Source organism: Coturnix japonica, chromosome 3, assembly GCF_054131305.1.
Source record: "Coturnix japonica strain WE chromosome 3, WE-NBRP24, whole genome shotgun sequence".
Classification (NCBI taxonomy): Eukaryota; Metazoa; Chordata; class Aves; order Galliformes; family Phasianidae; genus Coturnix; species Coturnix japonica.
In genome coordinates, this window is record NC_140665.1 from 50177747 (window position 1) to 50197258 (window position 19512).

The following is a 19512-nucleotide window of genomic DNA, read 5'->3' on the forward strand; positions in this document are numbered from 1 at the left end:
AGTGAAAAAATAAATAAATTAGACCACAGCAATGAGACTTCTGGCCCCACAGATACAGAGGGTGTGTCAGTTCTTTGGGGTTAAAAAAACCTGATCTGTGCCATCAGACACCTTTCTGCTGCTGAAAAGTCAGGGAGGCTCAGTTCTGCCCTGCTGGTATATATCCCTTAGGGAAAAAACAGGTTGCCAATTATGCTAAACAGCAGCACTCCCATCCAGGAGCTGTCACGATGTAATTACATTATCTGTTAAACCACAAGCAGAGTAACAGAGATGTGGGAGGAGAGATGAGGTTGCTCCCTCTGACAGGCTAAAGAGAAAGTCAACCACAACACAGGGTTAACTCACTGCTTACCTCCAGATGTAGTCTTCCATCACCATAAGCTTGCTTAATGAAGGACTATTTTTTGTTTTTTCTCATCCTGTAGGGATGTTCCTTGCAGTGTTTTCCTTTTGCGGTTAAGCAAACCCTGGATGTACTGCAGGCTGCACAACAGGGAGAGATGTTTTCTCTACAGGGACAGCTGGCTGAAAGATGGGAACGCAAAAACCCGAGGCCTGGCTTTGTTCAGTTCTGCTCACTTAGTTATTTGCTCTATGGCTTTCAGTTCACCAGGGCTTGCAAGCTCCATTTGTAGTGAGGAAAGGGGATGACAATATTTAATTCTCACAGAAGGCCATTCTCAGGACTGATTAATGCTCACAGAAGACTTTAGGGTTGGGAGACACAAATCTTCCTAGTTATGCCAGGGTGATGAGCTGTGGCCTTAATTCCTACATGCTAAGAGATCACGTGCTGTGTGACCCCCAAATCTGGGGCTACATCAGCAGAAAAAACTTATATTACCTTGAGGTAAGGTTTCAGCAAACCCCAGCTTCTCTGCACTGACACAGCCTGGGAAGTGCTTGCTGAGCTGGGCTGAGGCTGAGCAGGGAGCAGCCTCTGGCTAAGGGATGGCAAGCATTTGGGGGTAGATGCTGTGAACAACACTTGGCTTTTTAAGAGCCTACCAATTTTCAAGGTTTGTTTTGTTTAACTTTTTTTCCCCTCGGGAATGACAGCTGCAAAGGTCTATTTTTTTTTTTCTACCTCCTTATGGCATAATCCTAGAGATTCACCACAGATATTAAATACTTTTCCCCCCGAGCCAATTTCAATTACGCATTTCATTCTAAGCTACAGGTCTCCCAGGTGCATCAAACGTTTCAGAAGTAAATTGTTTGTCTTGTTTTATTGGGTCTTATGGAAGTTTGTCCTCCTTCTCCTCGCTCACCTCTAACAGAAATGGTAAAACTGAAACAGCAGGAGGAACACTGTTGAGGCAGAGGTGTTGCTGGAAGTACTCGGGATGTTTTTTCAGTTTCAGGTCTCTGAATTCCCCCCAGGCTTTTCCAACAAAAACTTTCGTCTTCTCTTCAGAATCATGTTCATCGTACAATAAACATAAGGGTGTTGTTGAACAAAATGCTTTAAAAGCCAAGCACCGTGGTCATGTAGTTTCTGCAACACTTTGTCGTTAACTTCTCTCTCTTTCTCCACTGGCTCATGTTCTGCTACTCTCTACAACTTTCCCTTCCAACTAAAGCACAGATCATTTTTCATTTTTCCTTGGTGCTTGTCCAGCTCCTGACAACTTGGCTTTATCCACAGCTTTCAAGTTATCCACATTATTGTTCACTCACACAGCCTCTTTCATGTCTCACCATCAGACCTTATATGTTTCTTTCACATTCTGTGTGTCAAAAGTGGCAATACACAAGCAAGAAACAACAATAGCATTTTCTTCTCAAGTAACCAAGTCTGGTATTCCCTTAGAAGACTGGATCAGTCTTCCAAAACTTTTTGAGTATTTAAGCACTACTCCACAATTAGTGAAGTTGTTTTAAATCATGTGGAGTTTTAATATTAATTATTGGTACAATTTCATTCTTTTTATGAAACACTTGAAAAATTCATCAGAAGAGGAGAACCATGCATGACCATATAACACACAGGACAACAAAACCATTACTCCCTTCTTTGTATCAACATAGAAGAGGCCAGATCAGCAGTGTCCTGGAACACTACTTCACATTTTCAGAACAAGAATATTCTAAGCATCTGTGCCAAAACCAACACTTCCTTCCACTCAGAAAGGCAATAAATCCACCAAACTGAAAGAAACAAACCAGTAATCTTCAGACACATTGAATGCATTTACAGGACAGGAAACACACAGCCAGTTTTGAGTTATTACCAATGAAACAGATTATAACACATTATGTATGTATAATTTAAACATGCCCAATTTCTTGGCAGTGAACTGTTTGGTGATTTTTTTCCTCATAAAGACAGCCAGTATCTAAAAATTGTTCCCCACCAGCTTATAATGACTTTAAACGCGAGTCTATTTGACTGTATCCCATTGAATCAACATGTTTCATAAACACACAATGAAAGTGTCACTTCTTTATTGACTCATGCAAGATTTAAGGAGTTAAAAAAAGAAGAAGCCCACAGGAGATTAGCTTTCAGCCTTGATGACTTCATATTGCTTGTTATGACAGGTAAACTTCAGGTAAGTTGATCTCTGGGGGCTATAAACGAGAAAAGCAAGTAGGATGAAGGTAACAAAGCTGACGGTCCCTCCCCATTCATAGTCGTATCATGTTTTTATCTTAGGATGCTACTGTGCTGGTTAATGCTGCTTGTTGCCCAAACATTAGAAACATCCATGCATCCATTAAGAAGCAGAGACTGGCGACCTACAAGCCACACTGAGTTTTACCACCGTCTCATGGGTCAACAAGCATTGGTTAAGAACAAGTACCACAGGCTTCTTGTTTCCTATAGTGCCTGCAAAAACTAACTAGGGGCACATTAGAGCAAAACTTGGGCCTGTAGCATCACGAGTGTTCCATGAACTGCTGTATCTTTTAGTATCTGTGCAACAACATGCACTGACTTATATTAGTGTCTGAGATGCATCAACAGAGGCTGCAGCTTGTTGAGGACAAAGATATGAGATTGCCACACAGAGCAGGCTTCCCAGACTCAATTTCACTCATGGTAAGGGATATTTTTCTTAGATCAGGTGGCTACCAGACAGGAGCTTGGATCCAAATCGCTTTCTGATGCCTATTCTTGCTCTGAAGTCAGAGGTGGAGCGCAAGAAGAAGAGGTCAGTGGAAAAGATGCAGTGAAATGACAACAATTTCATAACCCCTCAATAAAAGTCTGGGTTTCAAACCCTACAGATTGTACCAACGGTGATAGATCTGATAGATCCCCAATCAAGAGTTCATTTTCTGAGCTGAAGCCTCAAGCACTAAAGAAAAATTCTTAAGCCAGAAAAAGTGTCCCTCTGTGACTATAGGTCTTGCAAGTAATACGGTCACAGTACAAGCTTCACGGTCTATCTTCATTTTCATAAACGTATCACCTATACATGCTTCTGCATTGATATTCAGATCTGCCAAGTAACTAAGTGTCACAATTTCATAGTGATATATAAACACAGAAGTGTACTGCCCAACTTGCGGATAGGCAACTCTTTAGCAAAACAAAAGAGGCAGCAAGTCATTGCCTTGGCATTTTTTCTCATTTTACTTGCATGCAACTTGACTGCATATCCTAGACTACCATACAAAATGACAGAGGAACTTAGATCCTTATTTTTCCCCATCTTTTTTTCCCCCCTCCAGTTACACAGGCCAGTATGGCTGCTTAAAGCAGTGAGGAAGCACAAAGGTAAATAAGACTTGCACTTTGTACAGAGGCTTAATTTCTAGGTGCCTGAAAACCAAGTCAGGGGCAGAGCAAATTCATTCCTATGCAGCACTCTTGTATAAAGCCTTTGAGCAACTCAAATCTGAAATCAAATTTCCTAATAATGACTCTCCACATGATGACAGAGGTAATTGCATTGCCTACACAAATTGCTAGTCTGAAACACATCATCAATATCATTATGTGGCTTGAAAACAGATCCGACCAAAGGCTTATCAGCAGTGCCAGCAAAACTGGATTCTGTCTAATCAAAAGTACAGACAACATTCAACTGCTGTTACCAGAGCCATTTTAGCACCACTGGAAACTTCTGCCTCTCGTTTTCCCTATGCCAAGCACTAGCCCTGCACAGGCTCTCAGATGAACCCCCCACCACCACCACACTGTCACTGTTCCCATCAGAACGAGCACAGACAGGATCAGGAATCCCACTTATGTCAACCAGAGAAGGCAACAAAGGGACACTTCATGTATAACTTATCCACATGGGTCTGAAAATCACCTGGCTTGGGCATTTCTGTGGATCAGACATATTTTTCTAGCCATCATTATGACTGAAATACAATGGGTGAAAAATAAGTTCAGGCAGATTGTTTGCTGAAATATTTTTAAGAAACACATCACTGACTGATTCAAAGCATTAAGTACACTCTATTTTTTTCATCATCACCAACATGTTCTAAAAGAATGAGAGTGAAAAATGAATCCAAACCCAGCAGTGACTCAGAAGTATTATTCAGTTACATTAGTACTTTGCTTTTTAAATCTAGAAAAGCAGCGGCATCCAAAATGAATTATAAATAACCATTAGTAGCCAAAACTATGAAGAAAGGAATCGAAGTCCAAGTGTTTTCTGTTTTTAAATAGGTGGGGCTGTGATGTGGTCCAAGCATCGATGAGGATTTTTCCTCCTGGTTGTGCCTTGGTAAGTAAGCAATTCTGTCTCCTCAGTTTTCCCACTGAAATCTAGGAATATAACGAAGAGGGCTGGAAAGAGCTCTGAATCCTGTGACGGGAAGGGCCATCTAAGAACAAGGCATTATTATCCCGGAGCAGGGAGCAAGCTGAGGCCAAGGATCTAGGACGGAAGGACAACTGATCCAAGGGACGGCTGAGATCCAACAGAGGTGGATCAGCTTTCAGCACGCCTTAGCGCAGGGGGCTCGAGAGGAAACGAGAGCTCCTGTGAGCTTCTGGGGGAAATATCAGGGTGGCCATTGGATAACACGGCTCCACACAAGCCCTGCCAGCTTGCCAGGCTTTGCGGCCTGGCCAGCGCTGAGCTCCTTGGAGTCTGTTCTCACTCTCTTCATAGCAGAGGAGGACGGTGATGATTAACACTGTGAACAGGTGATTAGCAAGTACTGAACACCAGCGCATGGAGGCATCTCAGCCAGCAGGCCTGACATGAAAGGTCACACATCCTGGCAGCAAAACATGGAGAGTTCGTCATCTTTGACGCAGTCTCAGAAAGAGAAGAGGTGATACACTGCTCTGGGATCTGCTGAGCACTGGCCCTTTATTTTCATACAGGGCAGTACCTTCATGCACATGCAGTCCCTGTGGTGTGGCTGCTCCTCCCACACCTTGACCTCCCACTCCGAAGTGCACCAATAACTGAAACAACCAGATAGTAGGTGTGCTGTGAGTGGCTTAGTGCTTCCATAAATGCTTTGAGATGTCCTGCTGTAAAGTACAATTATGTCAAATTTTTTCCATTTTGAAAGGCAAAGAAGGTGGAGGAGAAGAATCAACCTCATTTTGTTTCCTTTAAGAAAGATTACCACAAGAGCTTGCTGGCATCTGCATTAGTGGCAAACCAAGTCAGGATAAAAATGTAAGCCTGCTACTGACTATCTCCACACCCAGCTCCATAGGAATAAAAGCTCTTGCTCCACAACAGCACCTTCAGCATTGCTCAGAAACACTGAAGAGTGCTACTGGAATAACCTCTCCTCTTGGACAAGCCCTGAAACTGCTGCACTGATAACCAATTAGTTTGTATACCAACACCTGGAACGGCTGAAACAAATATTTGTTTTCCTTTACATTTCAGAATTAAGACAAGGTTGCACAGTTAAGACAATGACGATTCCTCTGCACAGATGCAGGTGAAGCTGCTGTTTTTCTTGCCAATTAAGAGGAAATCCCATAATGCCAAGAGAGATGAAAAAGAGCAGTCTGAGAAACATGTTAACTTTTGACCTATGATAATTGTTTCACTGAGTGCCAAAATCAACAAACAAACAGGATCCTAAGAGCAACTGCTTTCATCTCATGGGGGGAGCTGGGTGGGAAATGGTTTTCCTGTGCTGTCAAAGTACATTTTCATGTCCGGGAAAAGAACTTCTGGTCTGTAACAGGATGAACTCAAGCCTTAAAATTCATGCTCTATTTCTGCAAAATGATTAGGATGAAAGGAAGTCCCACCCTTCCCAGAATAAACAGGCCCAAGTACTATGCACGTTGTACATGGTTCTTGCAGACCAGAGCAGATATCCAAAACCTGTCTCCAGCTGAATGCCACTGGGGCAAGAGGTTCTGAGACCTTCCCTTTACAACTTGTTCCTAACCCTCTGCACACTGCTGTGCTCCACAGATTCCATGCTATGCTGCCTGACTCTTTCCAGCATCACTCATAGATGTGTTTTTACCACAGGTTTCACTAACTGGCGAGAAAGCAGTCCTTTTTTTTTTCCCCCAACATGCCAACCAATTGATCTTTCACTTGAGGACTCAGCTGTTCGTCTGTACTGAACTACCCAACAACAAATCCAAAAGGAAAAAAAGAACAACAACCAACCACACCCTCTTTTCAGTGCACAACTCTTATCTTTTGATAAGCTGTTGATCAGAAAGGAGAAGTAAAACTTTGCACATGACAGCTGATAGCCCCCAAATGCACTGAGCCTCAGCCAATGAACAAGGAGGGAGAACTTTAATCAAGTCCTGCCAGGCACGAGACAATCACAGAAGAGGAAGGAAGATGAACAAGGACAGCATAAACTCATCCCTTTCCACACATCTATGCTGCCTTGCTATCACTGGCCAATTCCTTTCCTTTGTTTATCTTTGCAGACCATCACAAATAAACAAGCTTTAGAAAACTAATCTAAACAACAGAAGAACCCAAGGGGCAGAAGGAGCTATGGATTGCACATTGGGTCACCACTAACAGCTAAGACCTGCCTTGTTGTCCATCTCTCTGTCACAGTTTTGGGAGGTGATTCAAGCTCTCCTTCCTTTTCCTTTTCAAAACACAGCTGATGGCAAACCCCAGGGAGAGAGCACTGCTCTCTGGAATACTCCTAGACATCCAGAAATGCCAGGCTGTAGGAATATACAGTGCCAAACTGAGAACTGTGTTTTACAGTAAGGTCTCCGCCTTGCATCCAGCCCAATGGGAAAGAGCCATTGGGACCTTGGCATGTTTAATTGAGTTTATATTTTCCTTTCCAAGAGTAAAATACTATATTGAAAGTAAATCCTGGGAGGGAAAAGAAAAAAAGCAAAAAGAAGCAGGATACTGGATTGTGTCCATACTGAGTATTGTACCATATTGTATTTATTCTATCACTCTTTTGGGAAAAAGTCTTTTATTCCACCATTCTGCACCAAACCACTTGATCAGCCCGGCTGAAGGCCCTGCTGTGATCTACCCGCACTTGTGTGCAGCAAACAGCCCCACTGAGCCTTGCACAGGCACAGCGAGGGCATGACAGCAGGACTGCAAGTCTTGAAGGCTGGCGTGTTTGGGGAGAAAAATGGAGCCAACAGGCGAGTTGCTTCTCACAGCTGCTTTTGTTTGGCTCGTGAGGGGTCTGAATGAGCTATTGATTCCCTCGCACTAAAACAGATTTGTAGCCCCTGCATATACAAGACAGGGATCTCCTTCAACTCTAATCTCCAGCAGCTGTCAAAGACATAAAGGGCTTGTGGTTGGCCAGCGTGTCAAAATCAATGAAGATTTTAGGACTCCTTGCCTAAGGGGAGATCAGTCTTACTTGGAAGTGACAGGAGTGAGCCCTGACCTGACTGGACCAGGCCACCCAAACTGTGTGATGTGTGTTCAGGATATACTGTGCAACAGAGCAGAGCAAGCACACGACTGCACCTCCCAAGGAGCTGTGCCACCCTCACCCTGCCTGCCCCAAGGGCTGCTGTTAACAGAACTGGAACCCCAGTGGGTTGAACCAGATGATCTTAGTGGTCTTACCCAGCCTTAATGATTCCATGGGACTGTGGCTCTACACCACAACCTGAAGGCTCTGTTGGGGGTCTAGGCAAAGGCCCACTGCTCTTAGAAGGGTGACAGGTGCCAGCTGTTAGGCAGCACTGTAGTAGCAACGCTATGACTTGCACTGCCCAATAACTGCTTCCTACTGCTCCAAATGAAAACACTGCCTTCAGTTAGGAATGAACTCAAAGTTGACTTTTTTCTTTTAGCTGAAGTTACAGATCCAGCCCAATAATTGTCCAGTTACACTCCGCAGAGGGAACACAGTTCACAGGGCTCTTACTTGTCACAATACAACCCCATTCCCAACCCTCAACACATACTCGTGCACAGAACAGCTCAGACACCACTTGGTGCAGGAAGTCCAACAATCACTTGCAGCCAGTGCATCTGTTTCCTCGCAGCTGTTTTCCCAATGCCCACCTTGATACAATTTTACTACAGGGTAAAACTCCCTTCAGCGTGGGGGGAGACTGACTGAACATGGTCACATTTCTCTTCCATCCGAGGTGTGGCAGGAAAAGAGATCAGCTTTTCTTGGGATTAGGTGAGTAGAAGGCTGTACCATGGGCAGCACAGTGGGGCTTTATGAACAAACAGGTGAGAATGTTGAAACTCTGCTCTGAAGGATCCGCAAAGAAAAGCAAGGGGAAAAAGCAGGTATGGTGCTCTGCCTCCTGCTCGGTGCCACATCCCCATGCTAACAGCAGAAAGCAAAGGGAGAATAAAGTTCAGTACACAACTGACAATAAAGAGAAATCTACACGAGATTTGAGGCATCAAAGAACAAAACGTGCGGTGTCACTTTGGCAAGAAACTTCAGCCCTGGCCTTAATGAGATTTAATTTAATCCAGACCTGGAATTACTGCAGCTCTGCCTCCTATGGCTGCGGGGAGGGCCCCCCCTTCCTGCTCCCCGGTAACCAACACGCACCAGCTCACCCCACACACCTCCAACCCAACCCACTGAGCGCTCCGCAATGCCTTCAAAAAGTTAATCCACAAATAACTACGGGAGAAATAACAACAATGAAGAAGTTCTACTCGCATGCTCTTTACTTACTTCCAACAAATAACTGCTTACACATAAAACCGTCCCGGAGCCAAAGCAGCCAGATGGGCGGGTTACTAACCGTGCTGCTGGGCGAAGTGCCAGAGGTCCTTCCCCCCCATACACACACAACCCCTTTCTTCTTTCTTCTCCTCCTCTCCCCCTTCTCACCCTCACGTCCCCATTTACCAGCTGCCCCCCGCGGTTCGCTGCCGCCCCGCTCCACCGCCACTCACCGCCGGCCGGCTCGGGCAGCGTGGAGACCGAGGTCTGCCCCATGGCTCCGCCGGGACTCGGCCCGCCGTCACGCCGCCCGCCGGGCGCGCAGCCTCCGCCGCCGCTGCTTCCGGGGGGCCTGGGCTCTCCGCGGCGGGGCCGCGCCGCCCGCCGGCTGCCCGGAGGCGGCTGCGGGCCGGCGGCCGCCCGTCATGCTGCCGGGTCGCGGACCGAGAGCGCCGGCGGACACGGCGCCGCGCCCAGCCCCGCTCCCGCCCCACAGCACCGCCTCGCCCCCGCCCCCGCCCCGCGGCTCGGCCCCTCCTGGGGAGCGGGACGGAGCCTTCGGGGGTGTTGAGCGTGGAGAGCAGCACGAAACGGCTTGTTGGTGAACTCATGGGTGGGGGGGAGAAACAGAGAGATCCTGCACGGCACAGCGGCCATAGGAATTAAGTTTGGGGTTTGTTTTTTTTTTAGTGCATGACTGTAATCTAAGTAGTGCTGTGAGCTTAATCCGAGAACAAACAGGTAACTGTTGGCTGTGGGAAAAACAGAAATATCCCGAGTGCCTGCCAGCTGTTTGTTACGTTAGGCGGTAGGAGGAGATTCTTTTACCACGGTTGGAAGGGATCTCGAAGCCCACCCAGCCCCAACCCACTGCTGCAGGCAGCGTTCCCCCCACCAGATCAGGCTGCCCAGGGCCCCATCCAACCTGGCTCTGAGCACCTCCAAGGATGGGGCACCACAGCGTCTCTGGGCAGCCTGTGCCAGCACCTGACTATTTCAGTTCTAGTTTAGGGAAGATAAATACTAATGTATAACATTAACGGATTGTGAGCATCGTATTATGTAGAATAAGAAGATGAAGCTGCTGATTACAGAAGTTTACTGGGAGTAACAGATTCTGATTACAGAAGTAGTGCTGGGAGCACCCAGCACTACCTCCATTAATCCTTTAATCAGCTTTTGTAAAGTGCACGATAGCAAACACTTTCTCTTGATCCCAGGCAGGGAATAGTAGCTGAATACAGAAAACAGCACTGAACTACAGAACAATTAGGTCTCTTTCTGCTTCATCTCCTGCCTGGAGATGCTAGAGGTCAACATGTACATCTCAGGCTACTCCAGTCATAGTCATTAATAGTCATCAAATGAGAAAAGACATGGCACGCTTCCCCTTCAATCCTGCTGGTTTAGCTGTCATCTACCAACGTCACCTGTGAGAGAAGCTGGAAAGTTGGAAGCAGTGATGTATTGTATTTCTCATATGTAGAGCTAGTGTCTTCACCACTTCAGAAATGCTTGTAGAACATAAATACCGCTCTTGTACAAATGACTTGCAGGAGATCACTGAAGCGAATGTCAAACTTCCAAGATAGTTCCCAAGGGAGAATGAAATAATGCACAGCTTTTAACCTCTCTCACACATCAAAGAGAAAATTCCATCCCCTCAGTAACGCTTCAAAGACAGCTGTATTTCAATGGGCTTATTCTGCTGGGACGGACCAAGGCAGTACATGACCTACAAGATGTAGGATGCTGCTGCCCCATCTTTAGAGCTCTGCAGGATCACGTTCAGTAAAGAAGCACTTAAAAAATAAATTAATTTGTATTTCATTCAGATATCAAGATTAATTTATGGCACTAAGTGTGAAGCTTTAGCAAAGGGCCACCACATTCAGAAGGCAGGACCAGCAAAAGCATTCCATCTTAAAAAAGGAGAAAAGTATAATGCAGATGATTACCAAGGCAAACCAAGAAGATGGCACTGAGTTCAGAACAGAAATTACCCAGCCGGGTAATTCCCAATTCCCCACACACGGACCTTCCACTCACCCCTGTGCAAGGGGTCTGTATGGAGCAGCTCACTGAGAAGAACCTTGTAGCTCAGCCTGTATATACGGCAGCTAAGCATTCAGAGCCTTAGGCCAGCAAATGAGGACTATTCTGATTGAGACAAATGATAGAGTCATTGGATGAGCTCTGCCCATACAGCAGTGTGGTCCTCACTTATGAGCAGTCTGAGAGGATGCAGGCGATGTCCTGAATGCTGAGCTCTCAGCTCCTCACCATCACACACAGGCACATAGCACAGCTGGGCAAGCTCCTCCATGGCAGTTTGGCACCAGCAGTTTTCTTCTCCGCTCAGAAACAATCTCCAAATAGGCTGTGCATTGGCAAACTTGTTTGCCAGCCTAAATTATTCACCAAACACTTTGTAAGTGAATTTCAGGCAGTGGGAATCATGTAAACAATTCCTTGCTGAAGCAGCTCAATAATTTATTACCTGGGCTGTGTGTGAGGCACCCTCATCTGCACGGCTCCTCTGTACTTTCTGACCCATCGTACTACCTGCAACCTACAATGAACTTCATAGCTTCATCAGTATGATTTTAAATGATGAGTGAGGGATGCTCTACCCATGTGGTAGGATGCACTCATATTGAGGATCTGCCTGATGAGTTGCTGTAGGGAACAATTCACTTGAAAGTATCTGGAGCCAGTTGTTATGTTTCACTTCAGCAGACCTGACCTATGAAGAAACCTCCTTTTACTTACACACTCAGAGAGTTTCAGTATTTGGGGTATTATTTCACATCTACTGCTTTAAGAGTTAACAGCTGTCCAAAACCTTATTAAACAGCAGAATTGGTGTAATCCAGGTTTTGGACAATTTCTTAGACTGATTGTGCAAAATGACAAAAGATGAGTAAATTAAAGGTTCCACTTAAACTGACACTAAGTGTTATATATTTTTTAATTAGAGCTTGCTGAAAAGCAGTACACAATACAAAGTGCACTCCCCAGGGCTCAGATCTTGTTTTATCCCTTTACCAGGGGCTAAGCACTGTGAACACTGGAGGGGAAAAAAAAAAAAGCTACAGAAGTCTTTGCTTAAAGCACAAAGGGCACCTGGCGTACCAGATCCCACCCTGACCCTAATCCTACACCGGACATTCCTGAAAAAGCTGAGCAATCTAACAACAGATGGAACGACATGCTGTCCAAAGTCTGTAACAGCCCGCCCTGGTAATTAATAATTTAAATGTTAGATTCTAGTTTCAGTTTTAAACTGGAACAGGTTGCCTGGTGAGGCTGTGGATGCCTCCTCCCTGGAAGCATTCAAGGCCAGGCTGGATGGGGCTTTGAGCAACCTCATCTACTGGGATGTGTCCCTGCCTACAGCAGGGGGTTGGAGCTAGAGGACCTTAAAGGTCCCTTCCAACCCAAACCATTCTATGATTATATGGTTCTCACACTCTTACACATTTTTACTACTGACAGTAAGAAGGACTGTGGATATTTGTGTTGTGCCCAGTGTCCCCATGGCTGCCTGTTGCACTGATCTGGGCAGTGCAGTGACAGCACTATGGTGGCACAGGAAAATGTTCCCTTTCCAAACAGAAAACAACTGACAGAAATTTTCCAGTCAGGCATGTGTTTATCACCAGGTGTCAATTTTGCCCGTGGTTCCAGATTTATGATGAAAGACAAAGAGGACCGCATTAAAAATTATAAATAGCTTTCTGCCTGTCCTAGTTCAAGCCACTGGGGAAGAAGAAAGTGATGACGTTAAAACACCGTCCTGGGTTGTGGAATTCCTCAAGAGTCGCCTTTCTGACAGGTTTCCAGAGGCTTTGGCCACTGCAAGTTTTTATCAGTAGTTACACTAAATAGGATGGACGGCCCCCATTGCTTGATATGAGCTGGCATTGCCCAAGCAGAACCCACGTGCATATGGAAATATGTTCCTACCCTGGGGTACTGCTGCTTCTCCTCCCCACCTTTTCACCACAGCAGAGCTCCCAGCATGAGAACACATAACCTTAGCACTGTAAGAAGGGCTCCCACCAGCTGCACTGGCTCTCTTGGGCATCTTCTCCCCTCTGTGCTTAATGCCTCCTGGCTGTTGCTGATGCAGCAAAGCCAAGTTATCCAGGAGAGCTTTTGTGCTCCCCAGCCTGTCCAGCAGTAACTCTTCCCTCTGGAGAAGTCAGCCATGATACCAGTCCTGCCGCACCAACCATTTTCCTTAGGAAAACACAGTTTTGTGTTCTTCAGAGAGCGTGTGGTAGTTGCTGGCTGCAGCTCTCCCTCCATGGCTCCAAGCTTCTTAATGAATCACTGCTTTTTGGCACTGGAGCAACATAAACACGTCATTTGGGATGTCATTGCCAAACACACATGCATGTAGAGCAGACTTTGAATGACAGAAAGTGGACAATTTAATGTAATATTCGGGCTGCATAGTTGAAAGTTGCAAAGGAAAAACAAACAAACAAACAGAAAATGCAAATCTGAAGGCCACAACGTTACCACCAGCCCAATGGTTGGACTCCTGCAGTATGTTTCATGGAACATAAGGAATGGACTTTATCAGCAGTGCATCAGCTACAGTTCCCAGCAGGAAAAACAGGAATAGAAAGCAGTGAAGGACTGGAGGATCACTGATCAGCACGGCTTTTACACACCTATCTTTCTTTCATACCTTCAACACCTCTACTCGCTCTTACTGGCTTCAGTGACAACTGAGAAAAAAATAATGTTCAGAAAAGCTGAGTGTTTGGCATGACGGTTTCCTTCATTCCACTTAATTCAGTGAGATTTTGAAATGAATTTAAATGTGTTGCTGGATTATAATTAGCCCTGAAGGGCAAGAGACCACAGGGGACCAGCTCTTTCCCTTTAAATGGGCAGCTGTAATGGCACAATCTTAAACAATATCCTGAACACCAGCAACATTTGAAAGCTGGCCCTGTGCCTGATTAACAGCCAGGAGTTGGAATAATCTCTGCCTTTGTTGAATCATAGCTATTCCCTACAATGCTAGTTTACTTCAACCATCTCTAGGCCAAAAATACAACTTCCAGCCTTCAGTTTCATTTCCCCTTTTCTTCTTCTACTACTACAACAAAAAATACAGTTCTTTCTTTTTCCCTACAGGGAAAATGCATTTTTTTTCCCACTCTCCCATGACTCAAAAACATCTGAAGGATTCTTCCTTTGAGCTTAAGAGGAGGGAAAGTTTCACCTTTTGGCAAAGATACACAATGGAAATTTTTGACTCAAAAGAGGATTTAAAAATAATAATAATAATAATAATTATAAGAAGCATGTGAAAACAAGGGGTTATAATGGAAACTATTTTCATAGCCAGCTCTAAAGTAAGCACTTCTGTTCCAGAGACACATGGTACTGATGCAAACATTGATTTGATGCCAAAATCCCTAGCATGTTATCGGAATCCGGAAGCGCTGCAGTATTAAATACACCTCAAGATATATGTCAGACATCTCCCTGTGTCTGGTCCACTTAGTCTGCACAGCATGACGCTTTATGCTTAATTCATTAGTGATTAGCAGGCCAGCAGCAGGGCTGCTTGCTGCCTTTCCAGGGCTGGGCTCTTTCCTGAATGGTCTTCTCCAAGTCAGGGCTTACTATTCCCACTTTGCAAATACTGAGCCCGTATCTACTTTCCACATGCAGCACTCACACAGTGCATTCTGTTGCAGTGCTTGAGCACCCCATGCCGGTCCTAGGGAAGTACAGTTATCTGCAAGGTCAGATTTCTGCATTTCATTGAGAGTGCTGTGGGGAGAAGCAGTAAAAGCACTGCCAGCCTGTGTCATACAGGGACAGATCTGCTTCCCAGCCCAGGCTGGGCCACCCAGGTGATATTCAGAACAAAAACTCCTAAATCTCTGTCTCAGCCTCACTTTCTCAGGGGTGTCTGGCTGTCTACAGGAGCAATGAGGAGGGCACGGTGCTCAGTTGCATTTCCTTGCTGGCAAACTCTGTTGACTGCTGTCTGTCTGCTTACTTCTTCAGCTGTCTCAAAACACATAGCCTGGACTTGGGAAGCTTCCTTCTATGGCCATCACGGAAAGGTCCTTTTTGCACCTACTGCAATTACAGCCATGGTACTTGACCTGCATCTTTGCTGATTCATTAGAAAAACCCACAACAAGAATGAAAGGTTCTAATGAGTGTAAAATGAATCTTCTGCTTTTGTGCATCCAGATGATACGTGTATTTTTTTTAACTGTGGATCTGCAGCTTTTGCTCAAAGTCCTCACCTTGCAGTGAAGTGCCAACAGCAATGGGAAGCTTTCCCAGTAGGGATCTTGCAGAGCATGTAGAGGTACCTGAGCACATGCAGAGCACTGATCCAGGCTGGCTCTCTGCCAGACTCAGTGCAAGCTCCCTACCTCTCCGTCTTCAAAACCAGCAACCATCCTTCAGGATCCTCAACAGATCTCCTAATTGCTTGTAGTACACTCATCAGCGCAGAGTAGAGGTGTGGGGCCATGTTTCTTTTGAAGCAGTCCAGGATGCAGTCAGCTTTCTGGGCTGCAAGGGCACATTGCTGGCTTGTGTCCAGTTTGCTCTCCACCAGTACCCCCAGTCCTTTTCAGCAAGGACATTTGGTGTCTATGCATTGATTGTTTAAATCAAGAGTAAATCTGTGAGTCTGATTTTGCTTTTTAAATTCTCATGCGTTGTTCATTTGTGTGCTGGTGGCCGAGGGAACCAGCATGCTTTAATTTGCCAGTCCTGCTGGTTTTTGTGCTGATCCAGACCATTTTTAGCTCAGGTTCATTCAGTTACAAAGCCCACACAGAAGGAAACTAAACAATTACATGAGATGGGAATGTTACATGGTTTTAGTGGAAAGTGCTTTTTACCAAGACTAAACATCAATATTACACTTTTTTTTTTCCCTTTTTTTTTACTACCTGCTTAATACAGCAGATCATTAATGCAGCACATTTTAGTTAGTTAAAATGAACAAATTTCATTAAATTAAAATTCAGAGCCATTAAAGCCAGATGGGGTATGGGGAGAAAAATTGCAGAGACTTTAGAGCTAATGTAAATGTAATATTGTTGTTTCCAGCTCGAATGCAATTAAATAGGGCTGACAGAAGCTTTCACAAAAAAAGCGCAGGAAGAAAATCTGCCTGTAAGGAAAATCAATTTAAAAGAAATTGTACTTCAGATATTTTCATGGTTCTGTGGCTCGCTGAATTATACTCCTGCATAGAAGCTGCAGTGCTGGTGTGGGAGAGCTAGCACTGAGATCGTTACTAGTATGTTACTTACTGAGAGAAGAACGACTTAAGAGTACAGCCTGCCTGGGGAGCCCTCATTGCCTCCTCTGCAGTTCCCAGTGTCCTTGGCAGCCAGGCTGTGATGCTGGGTGCCCTCCAAAACACAGGTGGGGTGCAAGGCGCAGACCTGGGTCATGACAGAGCTGCCCCTTGCATGCTGTCAGTAGCTCTGACAGAATCATCTGGCTTGGGAAAGGTCTTCAGGGTCATCAACAGGCCACCAAATCAAACCATCAACCTGACCTACTGAGTCCCATTACTAAGCCTTGTCCCTATTGCCACATCCACACGTTTCTTAAATCCCTCCAGGGGTAGGCATTCCGCTACTTCCCTGCACAGGCCATTCTGATGTTCAAACAGGCTCTCCATGAAGAAATTCTTCCTGAAGTCCAATCTAAACCTCCCCAGTGCAACCTGAAGCTCTTTTCTCATGTCCAATCACTTGTGACCTGATAAAAGAGACCAGTCTCACTGATTGCAGCACAGTTACATTCAGCCGTGGGGTTTGATCAACAAAATCCAGTTCGAGATTAAGCTCCGATGCTTTCTGTAAAGTCCCTGGATCAGTGCTATCTCATGTAGGACTTTACTGTCACTGGGGCATGTGATAATCAGCCCCTTATTTTATTGCTCCAAATAATGTTAGGAAGAAAAGAGAGAGAAGGAAAACAACAACAAAGTAAGATTCATAGAATCACAAGGTTGGAAGGGACCTACAAGATCATCTAGTCCTACTGTCCTCCCATTACCTAAGATCACTCAATTTCTTTTTAAAACAGTTGCTGTGTATCACACTAAATAGTTGTTTTCAACCAAAATAGCAAGTAAAAGTCTATATACAATCTTGCCTAACCATATGATGTACCAGGAGGGGGAGGGGGTGTTCCCAAGCACCCTCAAGCCCACATCCCACTCATTTAAGCTCCTAAAATACAACACAAGATGTCAGAGTCCTCATTTTCTCATGAACTCCACAGCAAGTATGAAACTTGACCTTGATTCATACACGGTGATAAAAGCCAGAGCCTGCAAATTTATGAATGTAGCTGGCAGCCATTAAGTGCATTATGTGGAGGTCAGGCTGATGGTCCCTTTTTGTTTATTCCTCTTATTTAATGATCCATTGCTGGAGACGTGCCAAAAACTTTCAGAGTGTTTTACAACTTATTTATGTGACTGAGAAGTGTGTACTGTTCTTTCCATCCTCATTATCCTGGCATGCTGAAAATAAACTGGAGTGCAGAACTGGCATCTGAGGAAAACACAGAGGGTGTGAGGTTTCTTTTTAATGCAAGCTGAGAAAATGCTCGTCCCTTTCTGAAGTAGCCTTTTGGCTGAGTGACAAAACAGGGCTACCTTCGTTTTGTCCAGCCAAATTCCACAAAAGTCAAGTATCTCAGCACAGGGTATGGCATCTGGCTCCAGACAGACCTCCACTCGTTTCAAGATGTGGTGTGGTTATGGTTTCACCACTGTCAGGGGTTAGGTGTGCAGATTTACTGCTAGCTCCATGCCTTTCAAGGAAGACCTTGTCTATGGATGTGGTATGGATGATCTACAATATATTTACTTAATAAACAATTTTGCTTAGGCCTACTATATCTGTACATAGAATCATAGAATTGGTTGGAAAAGACTTGAAGTTCATCGAGCCCAACCGCAACCTAACCATACTACCCTAACAACCCTCCGCTAAATCTTGTCCCTGAGCACCACATCCAAACAGTTTATAAACACATCCAGGGATGGTGACTCAACCCCCTCCCTGGGGAGCCTATTCCAGAGCTTAACAACCCTTTCTGTAAAGAAGTGTTTCCTGATACCTAACCCAAATGTACCCTGGTGCAACGTAAGGCCATTTCCCTTCGTCCTGTCACCAGTGTAGATGCACTAAACTAATGCAAGTCACTTGATGTGGGAGAAAATGTACACATTTTCTACTGCAGCTGGCACTGCTGAAACTCTGTGTGCCCAGATGTTTGTGTTACAACATCCTGTTACTTCTAGCAAATGTTTCTAGGTCTGAATGAGAGCTCCAGCAGAAAGGGCTGGTTCCATTCAGACCCATGGACTGGAAAAGAGGGGAAAAATATTGCAGAAGTCCGTTTACCAGTCTGATAGAGAGAAAATTAAGTACTTGAATGTTGCAGTATTCTGCTATTAAACCAGATGGTGAAGAAATTCCGGTACAGGCAGCTCATAGGAATCTGGCATTTATGATATGATAACATTTATCATATGAGAAATAGTTGTCCCTGCAAGTTGAAGTAACTGGATCCACAATTCAAGCAAGGAGTTTTTGGTTCACGTAAGCTAACTGTTAATACTGGATCACTAATGGGCATCTCACCTTATTAAGAAACAATCATACCCTCTACAAAGTTACTTTAGACTTGTCTGTCAATTTTCACATTGAACACCACTGTCTGACTGCTAAGCTTTCAAAGTGCTGTGGCATTTTGCACCTTCCAGGTTAATGCTCACTAAAATCCAAGCCAGTCTAGATGACAAAAGAAAACCTGACAACCTAGACAGATGGAACATTTACACGAATGTGTCTTTAGTCTAAAACCTTGTTACTGAATTGCTGAAACGAAAGCTGAACATCACTCAGTGCATCCTTGGTGCTGTACCAGTGAATTCACTGGTGTATTTCAACAACAGTGATTTTTATACCTGATATATCAGAGACAAGTAGCAGACAATTAGATACTTCCATAAGCATGCAGAGCTCACTCTTTCTCTCTTGTTATAATGACAATCAAGCCTTCATGAAAATTCCACTACCAATGTTAGGTTATGCTCTTCTAGAGAATAAATGTATGTATGTAATTGCCAAATTACAAACATATTTGAGAAGAAAGTAAATGCCACAGTTCCCCAGGTATAAAATCTGTTATTTCCAGGAAGCTTTTGTGTTTTGAGGGCTATAGCAAAATTCCTTGTGCTCCGTCTTATCTAATTTGCCCTCTTGTGTATTTTTGATCAGCCTTTTGAAAGCTGACATGGTTTCTTACATTAGAATTCGGTCTAAGCAGCCAGAACACTTTTCATGCTTCACCACTCACTGGTTATTAGTGTAATCTGCAGGAAACAACATAACAATAGAGCATTGTTTCTGAATGTGA

The 19512-nt window shown here is 44.7% G+C and overlaps 1 protein-coding gene across 9 annotated transcripts in view; it reads right to left on the bottom strand.

Annotated features, from left to right (window-relative positions):
• PHACTR2 (phosphatase and actin regulator 2) overlaps positions 1-19512 on the bottom strand; it is a 109589-nt gene that overhangs the window by 53293 nt on the left and 36784 nt on the right. For 2 of the 9 annotated variants that reach the window (XM_085543513.1, XM_015858289.3), the window contains exon 1: positions 9294-9568. The exons of the other annotated variants lie outside the window; for them this stretch is intronic. In XM_085543513.1, coding sequence (XP_085399639.1) covers positions 9294-9336 — 43 coding nt within the window. In that variant the 5' untranslated portion in view covers positions 9337-9568. Of the gene's footprint in view, positions 1-9293; positions 9569-19512 lie in introns of those variants that run through there. 9 annotated transcript variants of the gene reach the window in all.